The sequence below is a fragment of the Podarcis liolepis genome, assembly GCF_965112155.1.
Source record: "Podarcis liolepis genome assembly, chromosome: 12".
Taxonomy (NCBI): Eukaryota; Metazoa; Chordata; class Lepidosauria; order Squamata; family Lacertidae; genus Podarcis; species Podarcis liolepis.
Genome location: NC_139563.1, coordinates 36,324,484 through 36,343,922, shown reverse-complemented (window position 1 = coordinate 36,343,922; position 19,439 = coordinate 36,324,484). Strand labels below are relative to the sequence as shown.

The 19,439-nt window shown below is 42.8% G+C and overlaps 2 protein-coding genes across 19 annotated transcripts in view; one reads left to right on the top strand and one right to left on the bottom strand.

Annotated features, from left to right (window-relative positions):
* Positions 1-2,302, top strand: part of HNRNPA2B1 (heterogeneous nuclear ribonucleoprotein A2/B1) — a 14,936-nt gene extending 12,634 nt beyond the window's left edge. For 3 of the 12 annotated variants that reach the window (XR_014517712.1, XR_014517715.1, XR_014517718.1), the window contains exons 11-12: positions 1,299-1,403; positions 2,012-2,302. The gene's annotated coding sequence lies outside the window, so the exon portion shown is untranslated. Of the gene's footprint in view, positions 1-130 lie in introns of all 12 variants that reach the window. The other 9 variants (XR_014517714.1, XR_014517717.1, XR_014517719.1 and 6 more) reach the window with 4 other exon arrangements.
* Positions 2,254-19,439, bottom strand: NFE2L3 (NFE2 like bZIP transcription factor 3). Of its 7 annotated transcripts, none has more exons than XR_014517708.1 (5): positions 18,879-19,439; positions 9,730-9,873; positions 8,050-8,133; positions 4,807-6,521; positions 2,254-4,725 (listed from the first exon to the last, which is right to left on the bottom strand). XR_014517708.1 is itself a non-coding variant. In XM_083468412.1 (5 exons), exon 5 carries the CDS (start codon positions 6,498-6,500, stop codon positions 5,397-5,399), a length of 1,104 nt encoding a protein of 367 aa, XP_083324538.1. In that variant the 5' UTR covers positions 6,501-6,521; positions 8,050-8,133; positions 9,730-9,873; positions 18,879-19,195; positions 19,304-19,392; the 3' UTR covers positions 2,254-5,396. The 7 variants fall into 7 exon arrangements, 5 of the variants coding, with proteins under 5 accessions (XP_083324538.1, XP_083324536.1, XP_083324535.1 ...); XM_083468412.1 differs by having other exon boundaries at positions 2,254-6,521; positions 18,879-19,195; positions 19,304-19,392; XR_014517709.1 differs by lacking the exon at positions 8,050-8,133.

Below are 19,439 nucleotides of genomic sequence, written 5' to 3'. Positions count from 1 at the left end.
TTGCAGTGTTTCTTGACTTTAGCTGCAGGGGTAAAAGCTTTTTAGGATATTATCTTTCCTTTAAAAAAGAAATTGGGTAGATGGATAACTTCATAACCTATTTTTTTACTCTTTACTTCTGTTGAAACAGGCTTCACTGTATAAATAGGAGAGGATGAGCCCAGAGGTAAAAGAACAGCTTCAGGTTTTCGAATAACATTGTTAAGGAAACTTATCTCAGTCATGCATAAATATGCAGTGATATGGCAGAAGACACCAGAGCAGATGCAGAGAGCCATTTTGTGAATGGATTGGATTATTTAATAACATACCTTACTGTGGAGGAAGGATTGTAAAAATGCCTTTGAGACAGTTTCTTAGCTTTTTAATTGTTGTTTCTTTCTAGTGGTCTTTGTAAGAGTGTAGAAGCATTCCTTTGATAATGTTAAATTTGTAAGTTTCAGGTGACATGTGAAACCTTTTTTAAAGAATTTTCTCAAAGTTTTGAAAAGCTATTAGCCAGGATCATGGTGTAATAAGACATAACGTTTTCCTTTTAAAAATTTAAGTGCGTGTGTAGAGTTAAGAAGCTGTTGTACATTTATGATTTAATAAAATAATTCTAAAGGAAATGTTGTGTAATCTTAGATTTATTTAAAATACGTTGTAAATTAAGGCAAGGAGTGGGTAGTAGAAGGTCCCACAAATACTACAAAGTCATTGTTGTACATGTAAATGTGGTCAGATAATGTTTTCTGTAAATCACCAGGTTTAAAATACCTAGATAACTTAAGGGATATCTCTGCAAGGAGAAACACCTTTTTAGATCTTTTAGATGCTGCTTCTTCAATGGCAAGGAAAGGAAATATCCCCAGCGAGGTACTCTTCCAGGGACACAGGTCTAGTGCAAGAGAACTCTTGAGAACGGCACTAAGTTCAGCCAGTCTTAAAAAGCTGTGCTGTACTTCTGCAGAGCTTTAACTACAGTAGTTTTATAAGGATGTCAACGAGAGCTGAGGGTGTAGAGCAAAATAGTTCTAAGCTTCAGTTAAACTTCTTTAGGTAAGATCTTATTTACTTTTCCTTTCTTAATATTCCAAAAACAAGAAACTAATACTATATGACAGTGTACTGTTTCAGTATAGTGGTATATTATCTAGTTTAACATAGCAATGAACCAAGTTAACAATTGTGGTTGAAAAATTTAAGATTACTGTTTTTGTTTGTTTCTTGGGATGTGGGTTTTTGTTTTTGCTATTATATTTTCATTTATTTTAACTTCAGCTGCTTAACCTATCTTTCCCCCTGCTGGAATCTAGCTTTATGCACCATGGACAAGCAATAGACCTGCTGAGCAAATGAACCAGCCAAGTGTCCATTAAAACTTTGCAAGGGTCCCATCCCTGCTATGGTTAGTTAAAATGGTATGTTGCAGCTCACTTACATGGTACAATTTCATGTTTTTATCCTTCATTTTTTAAAAAAATAAACACTCTAAAGGAAAATGGTGAACTCTTAGGTATTCAGGGCAGCTGAAATCTTATCGTTATGAAAATTGTCTACTGTGTTGTCTGAAGATACTTATTGTAGAACTTAAAATGTAGGAATAATTTTACTCATTGGTTTAGAGCACCCATTCTCGCATGATAGTTGTATACAAGAAAATAATACACCAGGTGGAATTTTTATGACTTGCTAAATGAATTGGCTAGGATGCTAATTTGTTTTTGTTGCATATTTGTTGAAGATGTGTTAAATGTCAGGTTCCTTTGCCATTGTTTGCTATGTATTGTTGCTGCAATTTAAAGAGTAGCATATTGTTTAATTCTGCTGTTGTAGTCATAGGCATACCAGCCACAGCTTTTTCAGTGCAAATATTTGTCTTTTAAAGTTTGTCTCTGGTACAATATGTACACTAAAAGGTCTTGACTTGCCTCATCTGGATTATAGCCATTTGCTGAAGTTTTCCTGTAGGTGATACAAAGAAGCATACATGATAAACTTCTTCAGATACTTTCTTTTTCTTTGGCAGGAAGGTGCCAGCTGCAGGTAACTAATGAAGAAGTGGTCAACCACAGAAACTTCAAGAAATAAGATTTTTCTATGCTCATCACAAAATAGATGGTTTTGCTGGTTTTATAAAACCTTTTCAGGTTAAATTAATATTAGTGCAGCCTGTTGTAATGCTTTTTAAAATATATAAAACTATAGTAGCACCTGTTCTTAGAATTCAGCCTGAATAGGAAATCAAAATTAATGTTTTAAGACAGCAAATACTGTGTCATATTTTTTATAAGTGATAATAAACTTTTATACAAAAATATTTCTAGTCTGATAACATTTTAACATTTCATACAGTTAAAATATAAACCCTACTACTGCATGACACTTCAATCTAGAAGATAGGAACTCTTTGAGGGAACACACAGCATATTTTATGGTATCTCGTTGGCTAGATCCAATTTGGGTGACCAAGTAAGAGGGAGGTATCAATATGCTGTGGGTACAATATCAATATCTGCAGAAGTATTTGGTTAAGCGGGTCAACCCCTTTTCTGCACCCCATTCCCCAGTGTGACCTAAACATGCTCATGGATCTACTGAACCTTGCACAGAAACACATTCAAACAACTAGAACGTCATTTGAATGTCGTTTTAGATAGTTCTTAAGCACTGACACAATGTTGGGAAAAATCATTAAAAAGACATTGCCTCTGTGAATCTTGTTTTTAACACTATATCTTGCAGTAAAGCCCGTGGTTTTCTTTAAAGCTACATATGATCTCTCTCTGAATATCCCTGCATATCTGAGCTAGGATTTATTCAAAAGGGCATGTCTTATTTTTGTGGTTAAGGGCAATACTCTGGCCCCCTTCAAAAACAAAATCAAAGTGTACTTAAGGTGTGTTAAATTTAAGAAACTTTGCATGAGCATGGTGTTGGAAGAGTTAACCTACTCTACTATTTGTTACACTCATTATTTTGAAGCATACGTGCTTGTTGATTGTAAATAGGGAGCTGAATTTAACGCAGCACTTGTAGAGTGAAAAGTTTCTATTCCAGGACTCTGCTACCAGGTGTATTGTGTAATGCATGGCTGGTTATATTGCAGAAGCTCATTGGCATGTTCCTCCAAAATAAAGTAATTGTAACAGTATCTGAAATCATTAATAATGACAACAATAAGCAAACGGAAACACTTTATACTACTGTACAAAGGTAAAAATATAAAATATTGATTTAAATAAGTTATAAATTTAAAGTTTATAATTTAGACCATTCAAATGCTAACAGGGTCCATTCAAAATTCTATAAAGTGAAAGCTCTACTTGTATTTCAATGCGTTCAATTAAGTGGTCATTTTACATTTCATGTGGCAATTAATTTGCTGTTTTGCTTGTAAAATTGCAGGAAAGCAAATCCTATTGATTGCTTTCCATTTCTATGCATTGATAGGGCTGCATTTGATTTCCAGAACACTGCAAGTATAATATTTGGTACTAGACACAAATCAAGACAGCAACCCCAAATATACTTTCCTGAGCATAAACCCTTTTCAACACAGATTTCTGAGTAAAATTAATAGGATGGTGCAGGCAGTAACACAAGAACCTAAATAAATGGTTAAGACTTTATGCAAAGATAGGCTTGGACTGACAAGACACCATCATGATGCATACATTCAAATAACTACCTTATCAAACCAGATTAGCAGGTTAGTACAGAGTTTCAAAAACCTGTTTGACAAGGTGTCAACGGGGGGGGGGGGGTGTGTGTTATTCACAGGACTTAACCATGATTTAGTATTTGCACGTAGCGGGTAGAAGGATTGTATACAAGTGTGGTCCATAACCCCCCTGTCATGGTCAGATTACTTTCTGGTGAAGTTTGGGCTTTTGGCAGCAACCTCAACATTGCAAATGTGGGGAAGCCATTTGGATGGTGCATCTGTGGAGACTAAGGGAACAAAATGGGTTCCTGACTGCTCTGGGGATTTTCCAGTGGATCGAGCCAGTGATCCTCTTGAGACCCTGGTCTCATTGTGTAATGGGGGTATTCATTCCCAGGGTCTGCACTGCTCCTCGGTTCGCTGAGGAGCTGCAGGCAATGAAAGGCTGGGACACAACTGGAGCACAGATGATGGAAAACACTTCAAAGCTGATCAAACACTTGTAAGGTCACAAAGTTTTGTCTACCAAGTGGCAGTGAAGACTGCAAAGAACTACTTCACAGCCAACATTGTGTCCTTGAGTTGTTACTGCAGGTGATCTAGAGACTAGCTACCAGAAGTGGTGGGTGGTTCTCTGAACACTAAGCAGTTTGTCCAGCACTTCAAAGGTAACATCACTGCTCCGTAGTGCCAAAGGTGTAGAAGTTTGTGTGTCCAATGCAGCACCTTCACATAATTTTATGGGACTGATTTACATTTACGTGCCTTGATGTGGGCAGCAATGGTTGTGGAACTGAATCGGCCTTGATCGCCCTGAGGGAAGATCTGTATCAAAAGTAGGTTTGTGGGAATGGATAGCTCTGCTCCATCTCTGTCTGTCAGCAGCTATTGATACCAGTGGCCACTGAAATTGCTGCCAATGTTTCCAGGCCAAGCTCACAGCTCTGACAATTTACAAGGCCCTTAACAACATAGTTGTAGGATCTCTTAAACACTATCGGATCCATTATAACCCAGCCCAATCACTGAGTTCTTGGGGAGAGTCTTTGCTGGTGGTTTGGATGCATGGCTTGTAACTACTGGAAGTTGTATTTTGTGAAGTGGGCACAAGCATGCGGAAATCGCAACAGATTAGGCTGGCATCTTCCTTGAGAAACGTCAGGCACGTTCTTCAGACCTTGTTCTAACGCATTTTTAGTAAGTGTTTTGGTCTTATGGTAATTTTATTGCTTGTGGATTTTTTTATGTACACCACTTCGGATTGTGAGTAATCAAGCGGTAGATAAGTTTAGGAATAAAAATAAATAAAAGATAACAATTCCCTTTTCAGCATTTAAACTTGCCTGGTTCTGGCTATGAAAGAATGAAGTTTTAAGTTGCAAGAACTCTGCCTCCCCCCCATGATTAGCAAAGCTGAATAAATTATGCAATATGGTTTAACTAATAATTTATTCAGATGAAGAGAAATCTTCAGTTAAGAACTGATTCTATTAGGCCTGTGTTTACAGACCTAGAGCTTGGACATTTCGTTTATAGTACACAATTTTATTTATTTGGTTTTTTTGTATAGAAGTCTTAAAAATATTTTGATAATGTGGATAATCAAAGTAGATCCTTACCAAACTTTATTTTTCCCTGTGTAAACTAACTGTGAATGTCACAGTATTTAAGAATAATTAAGAAACATCCCTTTCCATTTCAGTAGCTAAAGAGAAATATTTTCTATCTAGCCATTTTTTTGGTTGGATTATTTTTTCCCCAGTTCCAGTTTGATGGCTTTTCCAGGTACAACCAAAACACTGCCGTTTTTACAACACTGTAGAGAGTATTGGCTTGGGTTAACAGGTCTTCCTTGGTCATCTCTTAATCTACTCAAAATGTCCCAATAAAGATCATTTAGTTTTTGTTTTATATTGCTAATTGATCTATTGCACTGGGCTTTTTCCTTCTTGAGCTTTTCCTTTTGTGCTTGAAGGTGACACACCTGATCTTCCAGGTTCATAATTGCATCTAGTTTACGCTTGCGGCAGTTTTGAGCAGCGACTTTGTTTTTCCCTCTCCGCCTTATGTCACGTATGAGTGATAGCTGGTTATCTGTCAAGTAGTATTTTGATAACATGCTATTGAAGGAATCGACAGGCAGAGTCACAATATCATTTACAGAGAATGGAATTCTCAGGGCTTCTGCACGGTATTCATCACGGCTTTGGTTTTTCCCTGTGTTATCTCCATTTCTACTTCTGGCTTTATTGGATTTCTCTGGCCACATGAAGTAATAGTCTTCTGGCGCACAGGGTGCCAGCTGTTGTGGGATTTGGCTGTACGTGTGATCGTGCAACACATCTACAAACAATTCTGCACTGAGATCATAATTGCTTTGATAATCTGTGTGGTAACATTTGCTGTATTCTACGCAGCAGCCTTCTACAGCTAAATCATCATAGGTGGCAGATTCAGCGTCACTGTCACAGGTAAAAGCAAGGGATGAATTGCTATGATTTAAGTCCAAAGACAGTCCAGAATCAGAATCCCGTTCTTCAAAGAAACAGGAAGCTTCAAATCCATGTCCATCCAGGCTCAAGAACAAATCCTGGTTTGTTAGATTCGTACAATTATCAGATGCAAAAACCCCAAGCATGTTGACACCATTCATTAGCGATGTGTGAGAATCGGTTAATGACAGAGTCTCCAATATCTCCAAATTCCTTTTCTCTGCATTTACTATAGTATTGTGGTCTGATTTCATCATTGTAGCATCATGAAGACTAACATCACGGCTAATAGCCTGAGTCAGATTATCTGTATTGTGGAAGTTTGGCAGGTTCATACCTCTGCTGTTGATAATGGGCATAGTATTTCCCAACCAGTGTTCCTAAAAGAGGGAGCAAAATGAAAATGTTTTCTATGTTATGTTGAAACCTTGCAACTCTCCCTATGGTTAAATAGTTTCTAGCCAGTTCAACAGCAGCCCTTTGTATAATTTAAAATGTGTTATTTCCCCCTCCCCCACAATACTTTAAACACAGAGAATGCTTTCTGCAAATACCAGCTGTTACAGAAAGAGTGTGATCACTAAAAATGGCAGCCTGAAAGAGTATTGAGGAAAACATCAAAAAGAACCCAGTAAGATGCAGTAGCTTGTCTGCTATCTACTGCAATACAAACTGGAAAACCACCACTACCCACCTCTGCTGAAACAGGAGCAGCTTGAATTGTTTCCCTAAAAATTGCAACATAGAGGCACGAGTTTCACAGCCCACACCTTGTCTTCTCCATTTTTAAAGGCAGAATTCTTATGAGCTTATCCAACAGACATTGGGGTGGAGGTTATGTAGGGAAAGATATACTGAGGCATGCAAGAAGAGCTTGAAAAGGTTTAAAACTAACATCTTGAACATTGGGCCCATCATCCTGGCTAGACTGTGGTGCTGAGTGCGAAGGTTGCAGGTTCAATCCTCATAGGGATAGCTGCATATTCCTTCAATGCAGGGGGTTAGGCTAGATGATCCCTCAGGATCCCTTCCACCTCTATGATTACCGGTATATTAAATGAAAGCATCTTCAGCTGTTTGCCCTAGCTAGGTAGTTCCTCACATACTTGCATCTATTTAGAAATGTCTACACACCTTCCCCTACTATCCAAACTTTGGTTTAGAATAGATACAGTTTCTGCTGGGTGCTTACGTTAATAAAATACAGACTTGGAGGGCAGCATGTTGTTGAATGTGCTGTCCAAGGGCGGGAGAGTTATCATTTTAACAATTCCACGCATAAGATTAACAGCACAGGTGATTATGATGAGCCTTATAGGACACCACAGGTATTTTCTAAATCAGGGCTGAGGAACCTCAGGGCCTGGGGCAAATTGAGGCCCTCCAGGGCTTTTCCATTTGACCCTCATGACTCTCACCAGGTCACACACCCTGTCTTACCCTGCTCTTGAGTGATGTTGCCTTACTGAAATGTAGTCAACAGCTGGAAGCAAAGTGTCACATTTGTTCCACCTACCACTGGCATGCACCCTTGGAAAGGTGTGCCACGTGGAACCCTTTAGTCAAATTGAGGAAAAATGAATGCACCCCTAAGTCACTTGCTACACTTCATTCACTACAGGTTCAGCTTACTACTTTAGCTTCCATGGTGTAATCAGAGTCTTCTGTCATAACACCTAGAATGGAGCTGTAGAAATCGGGGAAATGGTTTTAAAACAATTCTTCAGATTCTACTTTGGCAAATCACACTTTTTGGAAGTAAATAGCAAAGGGAAAAATGTTGCAGTTGAGTTGCAGCATTTCTGACAAGATCAGGATCTGAAAGAGTTGCTTTAACTGGGTTATTGTAGAAGCATGCTTCCAACTTTGAGATAGTTTACAAGCTTATGGGCAAATTGCAACACTTACTTCCAATGTCTTTTCAGTCAGTGATGCTGGCAGTGGAAAATAACCTTCCAGTGGGAAAGCAGAACCAGTAGTGCTTCTGTAAGCCTGTTGTAAACCCCACACACCCCAAAAAACTCACAATTAATAGACATTTATCCATTGTTAATGGAAAGTTGTAATTAGGATTGTAAGAGGGATCAGGAAAAAGACACCACTCCAAGCCACAGGAGATGTATACAGCTGCAAAACTCAAAATTCTAATTGTGCCCAGGGGCCTCAAAGAGGCTGGCAACCCCTTTATCCTGTTCTCAACTGCCCTAGGAACCAGCTGGCTGACAGGTGGTATATAAAATGTATTAAGTAAATATGCATGTCGATGAGTGACAGTAACATTTGTAAACAACAAAGCATGCTATCTTCATACCAAGTTAACTGGCCAGCAGTACATCTGTGAAGAAGCACTATAGGATAGCACATTCTGAGATGTTGTTCGCTGCATACAGAGAGTGGATTCAGACAACCAGGAGTTCACGTGACAGCCAATTAAAAGCTTACAACAGGACCCCAGAACTGGGCTGCTGTCTTCCATCTAGCACAGGGTTCGGCAACCTAAGACTCATGGGCCACATGCTGCCCACGGGGGTCATTTAACCGGCCCATGAGCCGCCCGCTTGGTGAGCCCCCGCGCAATGTGCTAAACCAGCGTGGCGTGGGGACTCACTTCTGCGGCGCCAGAAATCCGCATCTGTGCAGACGCTGGAAATCGCGGGTATCTACAATCCAGTCCACAGAGGGATCTCCGCTGGAGTGAATCAGCCCAGGCGAGGTAAACCTTGCTGACCCCTGACTAGCAGTTAAGGCTCACCATTCCATTAGATTTTCATGCAGCTACAGAGGAAGTGGTAATACTTACCCGAATAGTTTGATAATTACAAGCTGCCAACCACTTCCATGGTTTTTTGTTTTTTAAAAAAATGCCACATTGTAAAACTTTTTAGTAAACAGCAGTTATCTGAACATGCTTTCATAAATTCATTGTTTATAATGGTCAGAACTGGAGTCTTTTGATACTAGAGCTGTTTTATGATTTAAAGCAAAACCACATCAACTTAAAAAAAAATAATTCAGAGATGTTAAAGAGAAAAGAGCGGACCACAACTTTGGGGTTGGGGAAAATAATAACCATGTAACTGGTGCAGCAAGAAGTTAACGATATCTTTTAAGACATGACAGGTTATTCCCACAATGATATTTGCGAATATATACATTTCAAAAATGTTCATAAAGACTTGCCATGAAAAAAATCAATATTTGAATCAGTTTCCAAAAACACTAATATTGATGGCTGGGGTTCTAATTTTCCTTCTGTGAATGGAACAGAAGTCTTGTTTATGGAAAGAGACTTTCCTTCCTCCCCCTTCTTTCTACAGCCCCCTGAAAATCTACCCCAGGGAGCTTGAGGACCCTTGGGATATGGTGTGGGATATGAGGCAGGGGCCTTGGTGAGAATCTCCGCCATCATACATGAATGGATGAGCAACTTAGGATCCCGGGCAATGGACTGAATTCAATGTGAGTCATACTCAGTATAAAAGCATTGACCTTAATGGGCAAGACTACCAAAAGACTCTTGATTTCAATGGGTCTATTCTGAGTAGAACTTAACTGTATATGGCCCAATACAACTTTTATGAGACTCACCGAAGAGCTGGAAACTGGACTCAGCTTCTCTTTCCAATCCACTTGGTCGCTTTTACCCTCTTCCTCCTCTTGAGATTCTGAGTCTTCATCTTCTATAACGTAACAGTGTTCCAAACATTCCTGACTCACTTTTAAGTCTACATTCTGTAAATATCGGGAGAAACAGGAAACTATAATAATTTTCAGCACTGTAATGTGTCAGCAACCAGCATACTAGGAAATGACACACGTCAGAATAGTACAGTGGTGCCCCGCAAGACGAATGCCTCGCAAGACGGAAAACCCGCTAGACGAAAGGGTTTTCTGTTTTTGAGCTGCTTCGCAAGACGATTTTCCCTATGGGCTTGCTTTGCAAGACGAAAACGTCTTGCAAGTGTTCCGATTTTTTTTCGCTCCTCCCCTTTTTCTAAACCGCTAAGCCGCTAATAGCCTTTTAGCCGCTAATCCGCTAAGCCTTTAATAGCCGCTAAACCGCTAATAGCGTTAATCCGCTAAGCCGCTAATACGGTTGCTTCGCAAGACGAAAAAACCGCTAGACGAAGAGGCTCGCGGAACGGATTAATTTCGTCTTGCGAGGCACCACTGTATTTTGTTTCTCTAGTAGTATAGTTGCAGCCCATCAACCTAACCTTTTTCCTGGTAAGTCAATGACACACACACTGTCCAATAAGCTCTTTTGCATGTGGCCACCAAACCTCAAATGTACATTTTTTCAGGCAATGTTGTAACACCAGACCGTAACAAAAGATTGGGGGGGGGGAATATATTCACTTAGTCTTATACATAAAGTATTTAAACTTGAAAGATCTGGTTCCATCTGTGTTCCATTATATTAGGCATATGTTTGTATTATGGGGGGGGGGGATAGTAAATGAAATCCCATTTCACTGTTCTTTATGCACCTGTTTCCATGGTTAGACCACAAGGGTGTATGTCAGCTGCAGTATAAGAACATGTATTTGAAACCATGGTTTATCGTACAAACCACACTTAAGCCAATGAACATTCTGCATATGGTCACAGTAACTATGGTATGTTTGGTCATAGTCTGCTTTCCTCCATCCTGTCTGTCTCTCCTGCTTGACATCCCTTAAGACAGAGGTCGGCAAGGTTTACCTCGCCTGGGCTTGTTCACGCCAGCGGAGATCCCTCTGTGGACTGGATCATGCACCCACCCGCGATTTCTGGCATCTGTGCAGACACGATTTCTGGCGCCGTGGAAGGGAGTCCCTGCACGGCACTGGTTTAGCACAGCACGTGGGGATTCACCGAGCGTGCAGCTTGGTTCGGGGGCGGCTCGTGGGTCAGTTAAACGACCCCCATGGGCCGCTTGTGGCCCATGGGCCTTAGGTTGTCAACCCCTGCCTTAAGACTTTGTAGCAGCCAAATGCTGGCATTGCCTCATTGTGCCAACTTTTCCCTTTCCAATGACTGACAGCAAGAGCAAGGGTATGGAAATCTTGGCATTCTTCAGCAGTTGTTGTCAAACCCATTCCCATGCCGCTAAAGAAAAATCCACTCCCTTTTGCAGCTTGTAGGAGGTCTTCCACTCCGCTCTGCAATCAGTGTTTTTTTTTTTAAAAAAAATCCTTCTCTCCAGCATGTGAATTTATGCTTTGAGTTCAGTAGGCATGCCTCCTCCCTCTCCCCAAGCCCTCTGCTGTTAGCAGGGATTTGAAAGGACTGCTTTTAGAAGTGCACACTTAAGTAGCTTCATCAATTAATTGCAATGACTGTAAGGAACAGAACCGCATTTTGAACCGCCTCCTGCCCTACCTCGACACCCACTCTCCTCTTCCTGTCTTTTATTCATGTGCTTCATTGTTTAAGTGCAAAGTTGCTGCTGTGAGTCCTACCTAATTGGAGAAAGTATGTTTGCTTCAAAACAACACTTCACCACCCACATCTCCTCCTCCCCTATATACTCCACAACCCTTAATGTTTCTATTTATGTTAAAACACAAAACCTCTTGCAGCGGTGCAAGTTGGTCTGGTACATCCCCAAGCCCTTCACAGCTGCTCAAGCCTACAGCATTGTGAACACACTCAAAACATGTTTTTGCAAGAACTGCACATGAACATCACATAAGAGAGATGTTGCTTAAAAGAAATCAATCAGGAATGGATATTGCATCAAATATGAGCAGAGGAGAAAATGTATGTGTGTCTGGTTTGCATGCCTGACTAAGGCAAACCTTGGTCTCCCATTCTTGGTTACAGCTTGTGATTAGCAGTGAGTCCCAGTTCAAATGGCACCCGAAGCCAAGCCATGGCTAAGCTTCACAAGGTGCAGCAGCAAAGTAGCAGCAAAGAGCAAAGTAGATGCAAGTTCCTCTCTGGAAGCCCACACATTCAAGCTGTTTTGCAAAGCAATGGCTTGGCTTAGTGTGCTGGGTGAACCAACACCTCTCAAGCAAGTGTGCTTCTGGGTGAGCAGTGCTGTCTGCTTCAGGAACACACACCAGTGAGAGACCTCACTTTCCACCAGTTCTCACTTTGCATGACTTTCAGCATTTTGGCACTGCGCACCTCAACAAAACACCAATATCAGAATCACTGGCAGCATGCCTTGAACCATGTGGTTCTTCTGGCCTAAATTGCACTGGTGGCCAGCAAACTTAGTTTTGTGTGAAACAGGATGGGCAAATCTACAATCACAGAGTCCAGATGAGAATGCAAACAGCTTTTAAATAGGCCTCTTGTTTTCTCCAAATGTAAACTAGGGTCAAGCAAAAGCACATGTCACAGGTGAGGAGGAGTCATAAGGGTTGTGGCGAAGGAATTCTGCCCATACTTAGGTTAAAAAAATGCCCTGCTCATCCATCCTACCACTGTGTCTAGCACTGGTCCAGGGCCTGCACAGCCTCTCCTGATTCAGATGTGATGGAGAAACAGAGCTGAAAGTCATCAACACATTGAGGGTGCCTTGCCCCCAAATGCCCAACCACCACTCCCAGGGACTTCATATGGATAACTTCCAGGGAGCCGAACAGCACTTTCCCAATGCTGTTTTCTGAACCTGGTCCTGTAGGTAGTGCTGAAATCAATGTACCACAGTGACCCCAATTCCCATTCCCTGGAGCCGGTTGAGGACAATGCAGTAGCAAATGGTACAGAAAGTTGCAGTGAGGTCAAAAAGCAAGAGCAAACTCACACATACCCTGTCCCTCTATCTGTAATGTCATTCATCAGGGTAGCCAAGGCAGAGTTAGTCCCATGGCCATGCCTGAACCCAGGGAATCAATCAAAATAATCTGTGTTAACCACAAATGCTTGCAGGTTCCCCACCACAATTCTCTGCACCCACTTCCCCAGCAAGCGGGTTTTTGCAACTGGTTGATAGTTATTGCTAATGCAATGAAGCATTGACCATGCTCTAGACCAGGGGTCTGCAACCCGCGGCTCCGGAGCCGCATGTGGCTCTTTTACACCTTTGCCGCGGCTCAGGGGCGGATACTAGCGAGGGGAGGAGGCGCATTGTGCGCCCCGACACTCCCCACTGTGGCGGGCACTGTACTGGCTGTGACGTCGCATGGGGGCGGTGCGTGCGTTAGTCACGCACCGTCCCGATGTCACCTTTCCGCCTGCCCGCCTGCTACATTGTAAGGGGCATGTACGCTGGTCACTTCATTGAAGGGGAGTGAAGAACACACACACACAAAAAGGTAACTTGTTAATTTAACGTTTATTTCTATGAGGAGGAGTAATTCTGAGGGGTCAAACAAAGAAATAATAAAAAAGTGACAAAAGTGTTATTTTTATAATGACGAGTTTTGCGGCTCCCAGTTTTTTTTCTTCGGAAACGGGTCCAAGTGGCTCTTTTTGTCTTAAAGATTGCAGACCCCTGCTCTAGACCCAGATAATTAAACTCCCTCTGCTAGATTTAAGAAGCCCAGAAGGGTTAGGGGTCAAGAGAATGCATGGTCAGCATACAGTCTTGCCCATGTTAGCTTCCTGCATAAGCTGAAACCAATTTCACCAATTCTGGCACTGGGTACTTCATCTGGAACTGCAACGACCACTGAATCAAGGCCACTCTGAAGTCAAGCAACTTTATCCACAAAATGTGTAGCCAGCTGGTCACAGCAGGCCCTTGAATTTTCCAGAGGCTCCTCCTCGTTGCAGGGGACAGCAACCTCTCCAGCCAGCTACTAGACTAGAGGATACGATGAAAGCTGCAAAATGAGCCTTCTTCGCAGCTCACACTGCCACATGGTAGACACTGGCTAGTGCTTGGTCGGTTTCAGAATGAAATAAGGAGAGCACTACTTATGCTCTAGTCAGAGTCTAGCTTATATAGCCTGAAGCTCCCCAGATTACCAAGCAGGCAAGCAGGCTCCGCAATGCTGGAGAAGCCATTCTGGAACTGCACATCCAATCTCACCATTCCACAGTGAGAGCTTCAACAGGATCATCAGCTTTTTCCACTGGAAAATTCCTGCATTCAGGAAGACACCGGGATCCATTAGACTCTGATGGCAGGCCATTTAAACAGGCCCACTTTCTCCCTTACACCCTGTGTATCTTTTAGACACTCCAGCTGAAGTTCTCAAAAGAAGTTCGGTGTTAACTAGAATTGAAAATTGGTCATCTCTTGCTCCAGTGCTCAGATCCCTCTAGGTTAGGGTGGAGAAACTAGTTTTACAACTACCTACGGAAGTAACAGATCTCGAATCATAGCCAAGTAAAAACAAAATTCCATTACAAGTGGGGGAACGTATATCAAAACAGAAACAATAGGCATTTTAAGTCGTGTGGCAATGAACTGAAAGTCAGGATTAGAATTTTTATTGTATCTCAAAACCTACTTTTTGCAAAGGCATTGGTATTTGCACACACTTCTCTTAAGAGTTCCTAAACCGAAAAGCTAAGACAATTATTATGCTCCCAAGAGTCTTACCCAACCAAATATTTGTCAAGGGCAAGCTGGATAAAATGGTCTAATATACTTATCTCATGGTCAATTCTGCACAAGCTGCTTTTAATGAAAGAATCCCCACCTCTTTTCCTATGGCTACAATTGTATGCTCTTCTACCTGTCAGTAAGTGTCACTGTGAACAAGCAAGCACATGTTTGAAACCTAAGTCTAAGGCTGAATAATTAAACCTGTTTGCAAATGTCTCGCTGAAGTCTATTGGATCTTGAAGCATGCAAGCACATGGCATGGGATTGCAGCTTATATTGCAGTGCTGTTGAAACCCTTAGCAACTATAGGCTGCATTCAGCCTGAGTAAAAACAAAGCTTTGCTGATCAAGTATGCCTTCTTGCAAGCTTCAGCCAGGCATTTGAAGTACTATCTGCAGCATGTTGGGGACCCTCTAGTCTAGACCATCATTAAACCTCTTTGATCAATGCCTATTCATGTATGTAACCTCCAAGTTCAGAGGGGCAGGAGGCCACTAAATCCCACTTGCTGAGGAGAAGACAGCTGTAGCCTTCAAGCTCTCCTTTTGTGTTTTGTGGAAGCACCTCTGCTGCTGGCTATTGCCACAAGCAAGGATGCTCATCTGTGGTCTAGCAGAGCTCTCCTTACACACCTCGTGTGTACTAGTTGTGCTCCAAGGATTATTCAGGACAGAACGTGGAAGAGAAATCAAGTGTGTATTCTTGTTGACAGAAGTTTTTACATTTGCAGTACAGGCTAATATAACAAAATTCAAAGGAGTTGCAGCATGCACATTTAGGTTATGTGTCCTGGACAGTAGTGTCAATTTTACTTCCCACTAGACATAACATAAATTTGCATTACTAAAAGGTGGATAACACAACGCAACACAACACAACGCAACACAACACAACACAACGAAAAGTCTTAAGCACCAGAGAATTATCCATAAACCATATACTGGAACCACAATGTCAAGGAACTTGGACTACAAGCCTATACCTTCTTACCTGGGAGGAAATCTTGTTGAACTCAATGGGACTTACTTCTGAGGAGACTAGCATAAGAATGCATTGTTAGAATCTACCACACTCTAAGTCTGAATACTTCAACAATAATTTTTGGTGGAAAGTATAAGAAGGGATATTACATACATATCATGACCTCCATCAATTATATAGTAAAGCAAGCTTAATTCCACTGATTTAAATGAACTAAAATGTGCCTCTTTCTGCAAGGGGGAAAGCTATCTTTATCTTCACACTTATTTTAGCACTGTTTGCTCTTCTATTTTTCTTAGTTTTAAATGGCCTCTAAACTTTGTCTTGTGAATTACAGCCAAGAGACTAGTTGGATAAACTAAAAGATACTGTGCTTTTGCATCAACTTTAAATATACTTTGTTCTTAGCAGGATTAGGACGAATGTGTAAACCTGACACTGTTTTCCAGTAGCTACATTTAATTACACAGCAGCAGAGCTGATCTGCAAGCTCTTAAGGTATTACATTCTCTTTAATCAAGCCATTATTAAAAAGCAAAAACCAGTACTCATTAGTGTTAATGGGGAAACTCCCCTTTCAGTGAGAGTTGGAACAATGACTAAAGGTATATTGCCTGTCAGAAAGCAACATGCAACTTTCAGGGGGGAAAAAAGAAACTCCTGTTGATGTTTGAATAACCAAATAAAGATGGAACTGAATGTGCAAGCAGGTAAGCTGAAAAACACTTTTGGAAGAAAAATATGTGCAGAAACAACTGTCTCCTCACCCTACAAACTGTTCTGTTAAAGAAAGGCCGCTTGCGTGAGTGTGAACCAGCAATCTGAAAAGGTAACCATTTTTATTTCCTAGGAGTGTGTACTGCTAGAAGCCCCAACTTTTTTTTATTATGGTAGTGAGATGCCCTCACATTTAAAAGTTGATGTATATTCTACAGCATCATAGCTTTGTAGAAAGACCTCTCTTATTTCTGAATTTCAGCTCCCATCAAATTCCCAAACCCACAGTGCAGTGCACACTTTTATTTTGGACATTAGACTAAGACTGTTTTGGACATCATCACGAAGTCATCACTGGGAGCAAGAACCACTGAGAGCTTGAAGAGTTTGTAAGAGAGAAGAAGAGTTTGGATTTGATATCCCGCTTTATCACTACCCGAAGGAGTCTCAAAGCGGCCAACATTCTCCTTTCCCTTCCTCCCCCCTCAACAAACACTCTGTGAGGTGAGTGGGGCTGAGAGACTTCAAAGAAGCGTGACTAGCCCAAGGTCACCCAGCTGCATGTGGAGGAGTGGAGACGCGAACCCGGTTCCCCAGATTACAAGACTACCGCTCTTAACCACTACACCACGCTGGCTCTCTGACAGCTTTGGATCCACATTTTCCCCAAAGTAACAGTAGTATGGGGGATGGAAGAGGTAATACAAGGTGTAAAGAAAACCCTACAACTTTCAGCACAGAGACAATTCTGTTCAATGCCCAGGACGTCTCCAGCAGTTTTGGCAACACCCTGATATATTTCATAGCAACTGGAAAAGCAGCTGGGAGTTGCCTCACCACAGGCACTGCTGTTATCATAAACAGAATCTGAGCTTACGCCTTGGGATCTGTCTACACTGCCAGGCTGCAGCCCCAAATCCTGTGAAGCAAGAGAAAAAGAGAGCATCGCTGAACATGTGCAGGCTAACTAAACGGTCTCACCCGTCTCCACACATGCAGGAATAGGAATAAGTTGTGACACAGAGGATAAAGCAATCCATGGCTTCTTGTTGCAATGGCTATAGCTCAGAAGACGTCATGTGACAAAGGTCTTTGAGAGCAGAAGCAGTACAGTAAAGTGCAGAAAGTGTTGGAAAATGCTGAAAAGTGCAGACTAATTCAGCTAGATGACTCATTCCTTGTACAAATATTGTATCAATTGTAGGAAGACACACGGAGTGCTCTCTAGCCTAGTCTAATCTTCTTCTGTTTTTACCAGGCACCCCCAAGCTCGGCCCTCCAGATGTTTTGGGACTACAATTCCCATCATCCCTGACCACTGGTCCTGTTAGCTTGGAATGATGGGAGTTGTAGTCCCAAAAAACATCTGGAGGGCCGAGTTTGGAGGTGCCTGATTTTTACTTTGCTCTCCTCCATTATAAGAAATATGTTTAACTCAGTAAAGCTTTATTCATTTACTGTGAAGTTTTGACTTCGCTGTGCGAGAGAAGATGCAGCTTCCAGGCAGGCTGGTACTTTACATGAAATAAAGCAAGGCATGGCACAGCAGAATGTCTCTCTGCCAGGTTTTGTACAAGGCTACGAGGTGCACTTGGTCCACCAAGTACAGTGCAATCCCCCCTGCCAGGCCACTATGCTCTAGGGCGCTGGGCATTTCCTAGTTAGCCTTTCTCACCAGCCAGAGGAACAAGGGCAGGTGGGTTAGTTGTAGCACTTCCATCCCTTGCAAGACTACCCAGCCCAATGGACCATAAATGCACCACTTTATTCTGGCAATGTCAAACTGATCTCCCACATTTACCAAACTAAGAGAAAAGTCTTGTGCTTTTCTCTTACTTTGTAAGCCCACACGCAATATACATTTCTCTCTCTCTTCAACTGATGAGCGATAACACATGAAAACTGGAATAATTTTTTATTTTTTTAAAATGATCCTCAAGATCCTTTTGCTCATGTCGAACCTGCATTTAAAGCCAGGTCCTTCATTATTGGCCAGCAAGGGGTAATGATTAGGATGTCAAACTAGGACTGGAGGAAGACACCAGGGTTCAAGAAACTTACTGGGTGACTTTGGGCTAGTCACTGCCTCTCTGCCTAGCCCACCTCACAGGGAGGGAGAAAAAAGAGCTTCGTTAACTACGAATTCGCAGCAAAACTTTGGCATGGGTTTGGAGGGGATTTTGGACGTTCATCTTAAAAAAAAACCAAAAAAACTGGGAAAAGTAAATGTAACTAGTAAGTAAATAAATGCAAACATGCAAAGGAGGAGGAGCTCTGCAATGACCCTCCGAAGTGGTGCAGATACTTCCTTTCTCAGGATGGTAAAAAGGAAAGGAAACTGAAAGCCTACTGGCTCTTTGGGCTGCTTTACACGGGTGCCAACTTGAATAAAATATTGGTTTATCGATCACCAGCCGCGGGGCACGCACACTATTTGAATGGCAATGCCCATCAACTGGGGTGGGGGGCTTTCGCCCCCTAGGCGTTGGCATATTTGGATATGTGAAGAGGAGAGGGGTTTTCCCGTCGGCTCCTAGCCCTTACCTCTTCTCGACTGGGGCGCTTGTTTCGGAGTCCTCCAGAGGAGGCGGCAGCAGCAGCAGCAGCAGCCACCGCTTCGCGTCCCTCGCCGTCGCCTCGCCGCGGCAGCCATGGCGGCCGGCCGGGGCAGGGGGAGCCGCCGCCGAGCGCTGCCTCCTGGCGGCTGCGCTTCCCGCCTCCTGCGAGGTCTGCGCGGGGCGGCGGCGGCGGCGCCACTTGCTGCCGAGGCGCCTGGCGCTCGCCCTCCCGCGCTACCCAAGCGGCCACCCTGGTGGCGGGAAAGCGACGCGGCGGCGTCCCCAGCGCTCGGCCAGGAGTTGCTCGGGGGGGGGGGGCGGCCTCCTCCTCGCTTCTTGTTCTGCAGCCCGGGCCTCGCCGGGCAACGCCTCCCCGGCGCTTTCAGGCCGCCTCTTCCTCCAGCGCTGCGCGAGGGACCCGGACTCCGTCGCCTCAGCCTCGGCTCCTCGCGGCAAGCGCACCCGGGAACCGCCGCGCCGGGTCTCGGGCGGAGGAGCAGCAACCAACCGCCCGCCGCCTGAGCCAGCCCCGCTTGGAGGCCGCCAA

Bases quoted from the DNA above. Each gene is read 5' to 3' on its own strand.
- NFE2L3 (XM_083468409.1), bottom strand. From the start codon at position 13,732: ATGAAGTACCCAGTGCCAGAATTG. The intron at 9,874-13,708 runs GTGAAATTGGTT...CGATATTTACAG, and splicing joins AGTACCCAGTGCCAGAATTG to AATGTAGACTTAAAAGTGAG. The intron at 8,134-9,729 runs GTGAGTCTCATA...GGTTTACAACAG, and splicing joins GTCCAGTTTCCAGCTCTTCG to GCTTACAGAAGCACTACTGG.